This window comes from Cyrtonyx montezumae, unplaced genomic scaffold (assembly GCF_038088225.1).
Source record: "Cyrtonyx montezumae isolate F1298 unplaced genomic scaffold, pur_monq_1.0 scaffold_10, whole genome shotgun sequence".
Classification (NCBI taxonomy): domain Eukaryota; kingdom Metazoa; phylum Chordata; class Aves; order Galliformes; family Odontophoridae; genus Cyrtonyx; species Cyrtonyx montezumae.
In genome coordinates this window covers 8,739,124-8,753,189 of record NW_027071826.1, presented here as the reverse complement: position 1 = coordinate 8,753,189, position 14,066 = coordinate 8,739,124, and the positions used below count along the sequence as shown (strand labels likewise).

Below are 14,066 nucleotides of genomic sequence, written 5' to 3'. Positions count from 1 at the left end.
AAAGAGTCTGTGCCTGTGTATGCAGGTGTGGTACAGCAGCAGCAGGTTGGAAGGCCCTGTAGTCTCGTCTACCCACCGGTCTCATTAGAGAGAAGCTGTTTGCCACTGGCCAAGTCTGTCTTGGTTGGCATTTCTGGTTATTTATAGTAAAAAGCCTAAGTCATTTTTCCATTAAGGCAAACGCCAGCTCTGCTCACTGAAGTGCTTTTGGTGGTTTTTTCCCCTAGTAAGTAGGCATGTTAATGCTTGCAATGGTACCCTTCAATTTAAATATTCATTTCAAAAGGTGTGTGTCAATTGTTTTATAATAAACTGCCAAAAAAGGGGGGTCTAAGCTTGCTTGTCCCTGTCAGGAATTCCCACCCATAGGTTGGCCTGTGCTCCCCACCCCTTGGCTGTCGCCATGAATTCTAATGAACGCTGGCGTAGCTTATATAATGGCATGGCTCACCTGCAGCCTTGCAGAGAGGGATGAGAAGAAAGTGCTGCTGTTTGTCTAGAGCTCTGCAATCAAGAAAAGCTGCATTTCTTGTTTGATTTCATAACTTGGAGTTCAGTCACTGCTTTTTAAGAGACGTGTCCCTCTGAGTTACTGCTCCCTCATTATAAGTTGAAACCCACATTGTGGCATAGGCAGTGTTAAAGGAAAGGGTTATGCTGCTTTCCACACTGCTTGGAGCTGCTGCTTCTCTTTTTATTTTGGTTTTTAGATAGTTTTTTTTTTTTCCCCATACTAGACCTATCTCATGTGTGGGTGGGTATGTGTAAAGCTGGATAAGATAAGGACTCTGAAGTTGGACTTTTTTTTTCTTGAATGAAAAATGGTTTTGGTTGTTTCCTGCTGCATCACTGTTCAACCATTGGATAATGTAAAGGAAGCCAGAGATTTTTCTTAGCAAAAGCTGTCTCTTCAAGGACTGCAGTGTGCCTTCTGTTCCCATCCCTGCACTAGTGAGCTCAGAAGGGGAACAAAAGCTAGCCAGGCTTCAAACCCACTTTGTGACTTAGGTATATGTTTCTTTTTCAAATTTGTTTTTTGAACAATAATTTGAAAAGTTGTAGTGTTTGGGAAGGAGGGAGAGACTGGGAACAGCAAAGTATTGTTTGTGTTTGTTTTGTTTGGATAAACAAACAGAAGGCCTTAATACTTTTAATATTGTATCCTTGAGTAATGTGATCTTTTCTATCCCAAGCCATTCTCAATAAATATATAAATAGCCATTAACTTTCTGTTTCATGCTTTAAAAATGTTTTCTCTGTTGTGCAAGACCAGTAGCTAACTTAGGTTTGTTCCCCAACATTGCATCCATATTCACATAATGCAGCAGTCAACCTCTTTACAAGCACATCCCATCCAAGTCAGGACAGGGTACTTTTTGTTGTTGTTGTGCATAATCTTTATATCCCTATTTAGTCACTCTTATCTATAGGATAAAAACTTATGAACACCAACATGTAGAGATTTTTGTACTTTGCCTAAGAGTTTTTTATTTAAGGACTAAATTCCTAAGATTCCTAAGATTGTTACCAATTTTCTTATTTAACTAGAAGGAAAGATTCTTGTTCAGTATAGCCACCAGCATCAGGACAACTAGTTTATTTGGTACAGTGAAGATAAACCTTAATTATGTTGCCTAAATATTCTTCCTTTTGGGGGATATAACCTTTGACATGGAGGATGCAAAATATGTGTTCAAATGTGTCTTTCCCCCCTCCAGTATAGCCTCACTTAGTACAGTCCTGAATAAATCTGAGGTAATGTTGAGCTTTTATGAAATCTGGGTAGTTCTGTGGCTCTTGCATCACTGTTGCCTTTTGTTCCATTTTTTACGTTCATTTCTCTAATGGAAATCTGACATCTGAAGAGTCTGCAGTACTGAGCACGTTATGTAAACTGAAGAGATTCATGACCAAGAGAATTTTAACTCAGAGACAATCTCTAGTTCTTTTTTTTCTTTTTTTTTTTTTAATATTGTTTAGGATTGCATCACTCTACTGTCCCTGAATGCATTATTTTTATCTTGAAGGCCATGTGTTATTTGGTACAATGTACTCCCATGAGCACAGATATAGGCCTGGTATGGTCTGGCTTTTGACCCTATCCTCTGATCTCTCTTCTTGGTTTTCTCCTTTGAGCAGTGTGTTAGTCATCCTTGCCAAGGTGGGTTTCCTCCGTTCTTTCATCAAGTTTGTTGATGACGTTAGGGATGCTAACTTGCCCAATGTAGCAGCATGCATTTGTGAAGTTTTGGCAGGGACTCCTAGCTTATGGAGGATAACGAAACTTGTTGGAGTTTTACTGCTGTCCCTTCTTACAGAGGAATAATTGCTTTTAAATAATCTGTTTGTTAGAAAGTTGAGATGACTGAGTTTATTGCTAAACACTGTTTCTTCTTAAAACGTGGTGCTCAGGAGTAGATGTGGATAGCCTGTTCTGTGAACCTCAAGTAGAAGATATGTATGCCATTATGCACTTCCCCATTTATCGTGCAAGTTTCTTAACTTACTCCAAAATGTTACTTGGCCAACTTGCTATTTCCAGTCCAGCTTCTCAAAAACAGATTGTAGAAACTGTCTATATTTCTGTTCTCCCATTCCCGAAGCATTAGTGATCCATGTGCTGAAGTATGGTAGGTAGGGTGAACATAATGCCAAGCCAGCTGCTGTGTATGTTTTTTTTTTTTCTTTAGGAAGTAGTTTTTAATGGGCATCTCAAGAAGGGGAAGCTCATCAAGTCTTAAAGGTGACTCTGTCTTTCTGTTCTGGCTTAAAGGACTAAGTTCTTTTCAGCATCTCTGGTAATGGGACAGTAGAATAGGCTTCAGCACAGGTTTCTAAATGTACTTTGATTTTTCTTGCAAACGGCTGTCTGCTGATTGCAAGAGATTTTAACAGTAATTAGTCTGAGTAACTCTTATCATGGCTGAGAACACATAATTAGTATGCATTTAGGCCTTTTATCTGTCTTGCTGCTCAGGGATTTTGCCAAAATCTAAAAAGCTTAGATCACAGTGAGGAAACAGGTATACAGTGTGGTCTGCTTCCACTGAAACATGATGGGTAGAGCTCTTGGCTGTTTGTTAAACTTGCTTTGCAAACTTGTAGCCGCCGTCTGCACTACTGAAGTAGTAAAATTTTGAAATCAATAATGCATGACTTGGCTTCTAATAATACAGCACAAACAAACTATTAGTTAAACAGCTGGCTTCTGGCTCAAAATGTGTAATCGGAGTTAATTGAATCCTTGCTATTTTATTTAATCATTAGTAACTACATAATAAACTCAGGAGGTGATTAGCAGCAACAGTAACTGCATTTGTCATATCTCTTGTCTGAGAAAATGAAAGTCTGTTTTCTAGTCATTAATCCAGGCATTAATATCAGTCCAGCTCTGTAACAGTAAGGTTCTGATCAGTGTGTGGTAAGTCAGTATATTGTCTATGCCAGACATACATATCAGTATGTTAGCTGAGACCTCCTGGCCACTCTGAACTGGGTGAGCTGATACCAGCAGGACATTGCAAACCAATCAGGTCTTGTACTCAGATGGTTTTCATAGCCACCAGACTTTTCTTTCAAAGGCATTGCAGTACATTTAGTATGAGCGATCACTGAACTAAAATGTCCATTTCAGAAGCCTTAGCTGTAAAATGCTATTAAATTTAAACATGTGTACTTAAATATCTCCTTGAAGGGCACTAACTTAGAAATATTGACAAGTAATACTGATTTATCTCAGAATCTACACAATTTTGGAGTTAAAGCTAAAATACAACACAGTTGAGTTTGACCTGGAAATGGCCTTAAAGACATATCTTGTGGAACATAATAGATAAAGTGCATTAGATCAACTGCTAAGGCTGCTGTCTTAAATGACCCTTCATTTCTTCTCTTATAAAATATACCGTCTTTTATGAGTTTCCTACATAAGAAATAGTTGTGAAGATCCCGCTGTAAGTATGAGGTGCTGAAAAGGTACTTAATATTATGTCTTTGATATTATATTAAAAAGGCCATTTCTCTTTTGCAGTAAACTGGGAAACAGTATGGAGAGCCAATACCAAAAAGAAGTTTCGAGTTCATACCAATATGAACAGGAATGTTGGGCTTCTGCGAATGTTCCCAGGAATAACTGCTGCTGCTGTAAGTGTCACCCACTGAGGTCTGGAAGTGGATGAAATGATGCACTAATACTTGTTTAGCAAGCTGAAGTGGGGAAGCTACATTGCCGTAGCAGTGGTTGGGTTTCAGAAGGAAGGAAAAGTATCTGTCTTCTGATAAACATTTTCTGTAACATCAGACCGTTCATAGGCTATTTTTATGAGCCATAATCTATTAATAAAAGCTTTTTAAGTTTGTTTTATCTAAACTTTCTGGCTCTGAAACTTAAAGTTAACTTCTTATAAGGACTCATAAATAGACGAAGCGTGCTTTTCTGGAGAAGTGCAGGCTACAGTGACAGTGGAAGTGCTTTCTTGCTGCACATTAAAGCATACTAATAGATACCTTACCAAAGAGTATGATTGTGGAGGTGTGATTTCTTCCACAGCTCTTGCTTATTTTTCAAGGTTCATTTTCATTTCATAGTGGTGGTTAGCATGATCCTCAGCTGAAGATGAGGAGTAGGATTTTCCTGATCTGAGCCTGTAAAAATAGTTTTACAGAACTGTGGGTTTAGGTGAAACTGTCTTTAAATTTTTGTCTAGTACCACTTTCATTAAATTGATGGGTCTTTCATGGCTGTTGCCAATTTAAATTGAATCCAGTAGTTTAAGAAGCACTCCTCAATTATATTACCATTCTTTTTAGGTGAATATGAACAGATGGAAAGGCAGAGGGGTGGTATATTTGCAATAAAACTCCAACTGCATAGCTAGTCTCACAGGGGCTTACAGCGTATTGCATTTAGCATGTGTGATCAGCAAGGAAATGTTTAGATTCTTTAAAATGTATTTTTCTAGGATGAAAAATTTGTGAGGCTTCTTACAGAGAGGCATAATAACTGTCTCATTAACAGCTGTCCCAGAATGAATTTGAACCTCTATTTTATTTTTATTTTTAGTGTTAGCAGCTTTGCATTAAATCAGTTTTCTTTTTGAGTTAAAATCCCTCCCTGTTTCAGTAGAGTGTTCTTTCCTGAAAGGTGAGACACGCCATCTCTTAGTGAGGCAGATACTTGTTTGCAAAGCTCTTTGCTAAAATAAAACAATCTAGGCAGGGGTGGAAGTTCTAGATTGAATTAATAATTCTATATTTATTTTGTAAGTGTAAATCTACCCTTTTGTTTCTCCATGGTGCAACATTATAGCCTGTTAATGGCCCTTAAACAATAGCATCCTTTCTCACACTAAGGTCGTGACTGTGGAAAATAGTTTATTTTAAAATCTATCCCTCTAGGAATTTTACAGGAAACGAAGGATCTGAAATGCTCATTTTTTTTAAACATTATTCTTCAGTCCTTGATATTGCAGATGAGGAATAGAGAAGGGCGTGAGAAGACTGTAAGGCATGAGAGCCTATAAGACTGTAACAGGAACAGCCAATTTTTTCAAACTGCCATACAAGAAAATCTTAATGTGACATAAACACATCCTTCGTCATCTCTCTCTTCTGTCTTGTTTTTAAACAGGTGAAAGCATTTCTCCAGCCTCCAATTGAGGGCATTGTACTTGAAACTTATGGAAGTGGCAACGCCCCAAACAGCCGAGAAGACTTGCTGGAAGAACTTAAAAGAGCAACTGAACGAAAAGTAGTGATTCTGAACTGTACCCAGTGCTTGCGAGGGTCTGTCAAAACAGTCTATGCAACAGGGCAGGTGAGGGTTGTGCAATGGTTTCAGATTCTACTTGTGTGTTAGAATCTACCTTGTGGATCAGATGATCAAACAGAGTAGTACTTGACAGGCTCACAGTTACTTATTTACAGTGTAAGAACATCAGGAAAGCATTCAAATCCAAGCAATATTCTAAACATCAGTGTTTATCTGTGCAACTGAATTCAAAGAGAAGGGGGGAAATGTGTAAGGAAGCACATGTCTTGCACTGGAAATCAGTTGTATTTAAGCTGTGGATGCTCTACTATTCAGGACATTTTGTAATGAGTTTCTTAATTGTGCATTAAGATATGACATCACATAAGAGCTCAAAGCTTTATGAGAGTATGTGTTACATGTGGTGGTGTGAAGGAAGCTGGTTTAATTGTCCTCTATAATAAGGCCAGCCATTAGGTATCCAGGAAGCACTACTGCAGGCTGACATATCCCCCTGTTCTAGTTGGGAGTAGTCAACTGTCTGGCAGAGCGTATTCATTGATTGCTCTCATCGTTGGTTGGTCTTGACTCTGACTGTTAGGCAAACCTAGGTCCTCAGAACTGATGCTGAAATCTGCCTAATATTTGTTGTAAGAATACTTAGTCTGTTTCGAGCAGAAAGAAAAGCAATTGTCAGGGGTTTTTATTTTCATCTTTTTGGTACCCTAACTGGATATACTGCGATATGAACAGTCTTTGGGGTGTTGGTAGAATTTTTGCTAAGGGGGATGTCTTGAAAAGTATCAACTTTAGGAGAGATCTCATGCTCTGTAGTAAATATCATAGAGTCATTAAGGTCAGAAAAGGCCACAAAGATCATCTAGTCCAACCCTAGCCCACCCCCTCCAAGCCTGCTAACCGTGTTCCTCAGTGACAGGCTTTTTGCATTCTAACCCAGACCACTGATTTGTTTGATTAATATGTTCTACTCAGGTCACTAGCATTTGTCTTAAGCAAACATGTAAGGCCATGTAGAAATGTGTTCCCTTCTGGTATCCATCTTAAACATGGAACACGTATTACGTTGCTTCAGCACCCATAGATGGAGGCTGTCCTGTTTTCTTGGCATCTTTTGAAATGCTGTTGAGCAAGCTGAATCCTCCAAAAATTACTTAATGATTGCTTTTTAATTGCCTTTTCTTTTTTATACGAAACTCTTCACTGGAAGAAGTATCATGGATGAATGCTAGAAACTTGCTATAATGTAAAATTTATTTATTTTTTCTTTAAATCCAGCCTTTCACGTGTGGCTGGACTGTTTTTCGCTCATCTGGTGTGTCAGCTGAGTCCCTGGTTTCCATTGAAGTGTTGGTTTTATTTAATGAATTGAATGTCTGGCCTCTGAGCCATCTGCATAGCAGAAGCTTATAATTAAGGAGGAGACTTCAGGTATAGGAAGGAAGCTGGGAAATCCCTTCTTCCTCCTCTTCCCTAAGCCTACTGAAAAAGCCCCAACTGTTACTTGGTTTGCTCTCCAGTACAGAGAGGGTATTTCTCACCTTATTTATATGTGTTTTTCTCTATGATTTTTATGTGGGTCTGGGGCTCTCAGAGGTGTTAATGTGCTGATCAAGTCTCTGAAGTATTAGTTGTCAAAACGAGTTCCAAAGATGAAGTTTATGTACAAGGCATTTAAAAGTAAATCAGCGTAAAGAACCTACTACAAGATGCTTAGCTGTGAGGCATCATGTAATAGCAAAGCTAATGGCCTGTAGTTAAGGAAACCTGAATGTTTGCCCGTGCACAATTTTCCTGATGGGATCTGAAGTCTTCATCTGTTATATACTTAAGAGGCTTGCTAACCATGGCAGAGATGCTTTTTACTCTTGTTCAGACGCTTGTGTGCCTTTATTAACTACCAGAAACATAAGTTTAAAATGTTGGGTCATCTTTTTCAGTCATTCCCATTGCAACTGTGTAAATTACACATTTTAGTTGCATGTTCTAAATCACACAGCGCTCGTGCAGCCTGAAAGGATGTGAAAGCACTCCTGCTGCGAGCGCACTGTAGTGCTGGAACTCATCCAAAGATATGCCCCATAAAAGAACGGTAAATATGTCTGAGTAAGAACAGCCTACTTGGCAGTGTTCACAATGCCACTGGGTTCAAATGGAGTAACTGCAGCTTTCCAGTGAAAGCAATCTGACAACTCTGCAGATAGCTGATACAGAACAGTGACCTTTCCATCTGAGCACAGTAAGTGACCACTTCAAGGGTTTGGTTGAACTCTTCAATGCTGCTGCGTGAGAAAGAATGTAAAGTGTAAGCCAGCTTTTCTCAACTGACTCTAGTATTTGCCCAGTGACTGATAGCTAAGATTACAGAAATTACAGTGGCAGTAGGAGTGCAGAGGCACGGCTGCATGCTGTATTCAGTGTTGGTGCACATTCGTGTATGTTTTCTGTACACACAGATATTTCTGAATGCTATGCTAATTGCAGCCATTATTTCTATTCCTTCAGACCCTCGCTGATGTTGGAGTAATTCCTGGATGTGATATGACACCAGAGGCAGCCTTAACTAAACTGTCATACACGCTCAGCAAGAGTGAGCTTAGCTGGGAGGAGAAGAGACAGGTAAATATTTCAGTGTGACCTTGAAAGGCTTTAACTTTCTCATCTACTGTGCTAACTTCTGCTCGGCTAGATGCTTTGGGATTCTCCCTTCCGTTTAAAAGGCAGTTGGTTCCAGAGCCATAATGTGAACGTCATGTTTGTGGGTTTTTTTTCTTATAGAAAATACATTTGGGCAAAGAAACATTTGTAGATTGGGGAAGAAGAGAATTCTCTGCATAAATCAATTGAAGACTATGACCAAGCCATAAAAATGTAGTACTCTGTGTTAGACGTTTCCATACAAAAGAATACGTGTGGAAATTAATAAGGGGGGGCAGAATACGTGTGGAAATTAATAAGGGGGGTTGTGGTGAGGAGGGGGTAGGCCTCTTCTCCCTGATAAGTAATGACAGGACGAGAGGGAATGGCCACAAGTTGCGCCAGGGAAGATTTAGATTAGACCTCAGGAAGCATTTCTTTTCTGAAAGAGTGGTCAGGCACTGGAATGGCCTGCCTAGGGAGGTGGTTGAGGCACCATCCCTAGCGCTGTTCAAGAAGCGTTTAGATGAGGTGCTAAAGGACTTAATTTAGTAGTTGGGTAGAGATAGTGATAGGAGGATGGTTGGACTAGATGATCTTATAGGTCCTTTCCAACCTTATGAACTTATGAACTTATGAACTTATAAGAATCCTTCCTCTCCTGATGTCAGCAAAGATCTTTTCATTGATATTAGTGGTAAAGCTAATTTTGAAAATAAATGGGAGGTGCAAGCCTCTTCCTTTACAGTACTACTTCTGTGAGCATCAGGGATGCATTTTATAAATACATCAAAAGTAGAGGATTATTTCAAGATCCAATGATAATGTATTTAAAAATCTTAGCCCCTTTAACATTGTTCTTTCTGTTCATCAGTTTTTAATCTTGGTGTTTTCCTGGAAATGATACGGTTCCTGTGTACAAGGAACACACAGCTTTGAATTAGATGGGGGAGAAGCAGACGACAGGAATGTGTTTCTGTCTGTATGCAGTGAAACCAAAATCTTGACACTCTGTGAGATGGCATCACGATGAGTCACACTCTAGTCTTAAGTGCTGAGTGCATGTGTGTATCTTATAATGTTGGTGTTTTTTTAAATTAAAATTGAAAGACGTTTGACCTTATTTCATGCTCAGCTGCTTTCAGCCAGTAGGAGCTCTGAGACAAACATGTTAGGGTACCTGTGATCATAAGTGGATGGCTGGAAGCACCACATACTGTACTTGGAAGTACTTTCAGTTTTTGAGCTTTGTATTGTTTGCTGAAGTCCTTACTCTGAAAAATGAGAGGAAGAGAGGCTGTGTATTTTTTTTTCAGTGAGAATGGCAAGAACATACTCTGTGCAAGAATATGCTAAGCTAAACAGGCAGCATGACGTTATAAGTTGTGGTATTGCATGTATTTGTGTATGTACACTTCAGAAACACAGGCTCTTTACTGCTGCCCCCTTGGTGGACTCACTGACCCCTGGAATACACGTGTACTAGCCTCTTTCTTAATGTAGACTTTAATCTTCTTGCACAGAGGATCATTTGACCTGGAACCGGAGAAACTTTCCGGCTGACATCCTGCCTAGGTGTATGGGTTAAAACTTAATTTGAGATCCAGTTTGCCAAGGCGAGATAGCTGAATTATTCAGGTGAGGATTTGGTGATACTACATTTTAGGTACCACTGGTGCATGGTATTCCTGAATCATCGTGTGCTGCCCTCTGTTATGTGTTACGTGGTGTTATATGAGGTAGTGCTGCCAGCTCCCTTATACGACTTGAAAAACAAAGAACTTTTGCAATTTCTCTGAGTTAAGCAGGATTGGTTTCTTTATTCATCTCACTATGCACTCACAAACAGTTATGTTGGCACAACTAAGGGAGCAACATAGAGACTAGGAGGAGAAGAAAGCCTGGAAATATGTTGTCTGTGGCAGTATCTTCAGCTACGTGTATCACCAAACAATGGTCTCCCAAGAGACAGAAGCATTCCTGAAACTGGCATGGTTATGTTAGGATTCTCTTTCAACATGAAGAAGCGATGAATGTGCCCCCAGATACATGCAAATGGCTGTGGAGCTGCTAGGACTGAGTAAGGCACACAGGATTTTTGCACTGGGTGCCTTGAGCATAGGTGCCAATTGCTAGGACTACCTGTGCAAAGTGATGATCTCAACCTGTCAAACACTAAAAGCATGCCAAAGCAATTGGTATCCTCTGAACAAGTTACATGTATGTGGGACTCTTCCAGCAGCTATAGTGTTGTCAGCGCTTGGGAGCTTTTTCTTTTTATAATAAAGGGCATGCCTAGACATAAGTGAACCTGGGGCATTCCTCCTTCCAACATCACATCTGTTTCTTGCAAACTTTCACAATCCTGCTTTTTAAAATTCTAATTGAAGCAGCTACGTGCTTTGTAGCTGCATCAGCAACCAGTAGTGAAAGGGTGCCAGTAAGTGAAATTGTGAATGGCTTCTCTCCTTGTTCTCCAGATTTCACAGAACCTGTTTTTCACAGCATTTTTGTTTCATTGTTGTGTTCTAGCAATTTTTACACATGAATTGGCTGTCCACTTATGTTGTCTCATTTGTTTTTTCCTGCTTGTATCAGATGCACTCGTGCTGCACACTATTCACACCTGCTTTATGATTAAATAACAAGTACTACAGTAGAACCTCTGCATTCAAAACCGGTTCTATGGCCAAAAAATTTAACAAAATCAGGGCTACTGGAGCTGTTTGAAAATCAGTTGAAATAGATGACTTCCCCAGGCAGCACTGGGCTTTGTTCTGAGGCCTAAGCACACGACCTGTGTAGGAGTACCAAGTGTTGGGAATGCTGGCAAAAGGCAGCATTTCAAAATATTCTGGTCTTTCTTCTTACTCTGCTAATCATTCAATATCTTTGTGTTTTTAAGTAGGCTGCAGTGTGCTCCATTAGGGTACTTTTGTCTGTAAACTCTAAAAATTGAGGTGTTTTGTTATTTGCTTAGCTTTGTTTCTTTGCTTTGGAAGAAAGTGCTATTTGTCCCTTTTTTTTTTTCTTTCTCTTTGTATTTTTAAACTCTCAGTCTTCATGGGACAGTAACAATTTATTTAATCTTTTGTCTGCATTCAATTACTTTCTATAAATCCTCCAGACAATTTTCTTACTTGATCCTAAGTGTTTTTTTTTTTATTAGACTACCACTATAATTTTCCTTTGCTAACAAAGGGTCTGATTACTTGCTTTTCAGATGCTGAGTGAGAATCTGAGAGGAGAAATGACTGTTGTACCCACAGGAGCCAAGATTTCTCTCAGAGATAGCAAGTTTATTCAAGTGATTGCCAGATCTCTAAGTATCAGCTGCAAGGAGGTATATCTTTAAATATTTAAACCCAAACTCATGTAAATCTGTAAACTCAATTAAATGAACCTAGCTTACAGATGAACAGCAAAGCTGAAAGGAAAATGGAACACTGGAACTTTTAATTTATTTTTTCAGTACCAAGTGCCCCAGCTAACCAGCTGGGTAGGGAGAAAGGACACAATGACAAGCAGGGCATTAAAATGTTTTCAATTAAAAACACATTAACTTTGTTGTTTTTTTTTGTTGTTTTTTTCCTTCTTTGTTGCCCCATCTTGAGTTTATTTTCTTGGGCTAGCTGGCTACAATAACAAGCCTCAGACAGTTGCTGTAATTCAGGGTATCAATGATATGAAAAAGTGCTGTGTGTTTTTGTGGTCAAATGTATTGACAGTTTGGAGCAAGCCAAATAATAAGGGGTAAAACAGCTTAATTGTGCATGCAGTCATAGCAGGATGATACTGAGGAAGCATTACACAAGGATAATTTGTGGTTTTTAATATTAGTCTCTCTCAATTGGAAAATTGGAAACTATAGTATTGGTTCTTAGATATGAGCGTTTCCTTTTCTCTTGACGTGGTTTGAGGGAAGATGGGATTTTTAATAGCTATATGAATACTGAATTTATGATAGTTCTTTAGTATGAGAAATGGGAGGTTTGGAAGTACAGATTACACAAATATCTGAGGACTCACATGATTAAAGTTGATTCATTCTTGACGAGAATAAATGATAATGATCTCTTCTAACTCCTACCAGCCCTGTTTCTCTTACTGTACTGATGTATAACTGTGGCAGGGCAGAGATGGTAATTAGTATGTGCACTTTAAATGGTATATATAGATACCAGGTAATTGTAGTGTTGCTACGGAGGAACATAAATCGTCATGGATAGGGGAGCTACAAAATGTAAAGTAAACATGAGACTTCTTTCCTTCCAAGAACAAAACGCTACCATTTTAAGATATCCAGTTGACTAATGAGAAAACTTTACATGAAAGCATAAGGGCAGAGTTTTTATGAGTTAGATTTTAATCACATTACAGCCAAGGCTGGCATGAAATGTTTATTTTTATTTTTCTCAGGAGTTAGAAGCAGTAAGAGATGCGTTAATTCCACCTTTGGCTTGTGCTGCAGCTAAACTGGGTGACATGGATGCTCTGAGAGCCATAGCAGAAATGGTAATGTGAAATCCACGGTTTGTGAATGAGTATTCAAGCAGAGCTGGAAATGATAGGAGGAAGCTGATGCTCACTGGGAGTCAGTGATATAAGTCTTAGAATCAAGGTGCTTTGACTAAAAGAACTAGTTTCTATGCACTTCAGTCTTTGCCTTCAAAACTGGTATGTTCTTTCCTCTATCTGATATCAGCTGCTTTCATTTTCTTTTGAACTGCAGAAATACAGGTAGATTAATATGCAAGTTCTTATCTGCTAACTTTGGAACACTTTAAAATGATTTGTGCTGGTTTTTTTCATTTAACTTTCTTTATGCATATTCATAGCATCCAGCTTTTGGATGTAAATCTGTCGTGATTTAAAAAAAAAAGAACTTGGCATTTATATTTAAGTGAAATGCAGTGCAGTGTTACATCGGGATTTTAGCTTTCCCCATAGCACTTGCTTGGATTATACCTGAAAAAACAAATACCTGTTTCCTTATATCATCTTCTACACCTCTTCGTTTTTAATTTTTCTTGTTTTAACTCTACTCTTGAGGCTTTGATAATGGGCCTAGAAGAAGGATAAACGTATCTTGAAAATAGCAATAAACTAAGACAAAAAAAATTAGCAGACTATAGGCATAAAGCTGCTGTGTGCTGTAGTGCGGTAAAAACCCTATCTGCAGGGGCTGTAATGAGATATGGAAAGTGAAATAAATACCTGTTCTGGTGCTCAAAATATCACCGTGAGACAAACTTGTAAGTTTAATATTTTGGTGGTACAACTTGTTGCGGTTTGTTGTACCAACAATTTCATGTGCAGACATTATCTTTTTAGCGTGTGAAAGACCTGTCCTTTTCTAGGGTGGAAACCTAAGCTGTGAAGACTATGATGGCCGAACTCCACTTCATATTGCAGCCTCTGAAGGACATTTATCATTAGTTGAGTATTTGTTAACATCTGGAGCAACTGTTTACGCTAGAGACAGATACGGATCTACCCCACTGATGAATGCGATCAAGTTCAGGTAACAATTTATATACTGCTTCATGTAAAGTTTATAAACATTACATCAGTTTGAATTTTAATGTCCTTCTCTATTTTTTGGCCTTGTATTGTCTCAGCTGTCATACATAAATGACAGCAGTGAAAACAACACAAAACA

The 14,066-nt window shown here is 38.8% G+C and overlaps 1 protein-coding gene across 1 annotated transcript in view; it reads left to right on the top strand.

Annotated features, from left to right (window-relative positions):
- Positions 1-14,066, top strand: part of ASPG (asparaginase) — a 46,429-nt gene that overhangs the window by 18,103 nt on the left and 14,260 nt on the right. The window contains exons 7-12 of the mRNA XM_065749533.1: positions 4,031-4,143; positions 5,630-5,815; positions 8,273-8,386; positions 11,628-11,747; positions 12,824-12,919; positions 13,765-13,928. Of these exons, the coding sequence (XP_065605605.1) occupies positions 4,031-4,143; positions 5,630-5,815; positions 8,273-8,386; positions 11,628-11,747; positions 12,824-12,919; positions 13,765-13,928 (793 nt within the window). The remainder of the gene's footprint in view (positions 1-4,030; positions 4,144-5,629; positions 5,816-8,272; positions 8,387-11,627; positions 11,748-12,823; positions 12,920-13,764; positions 13,929-14,066) is intronic.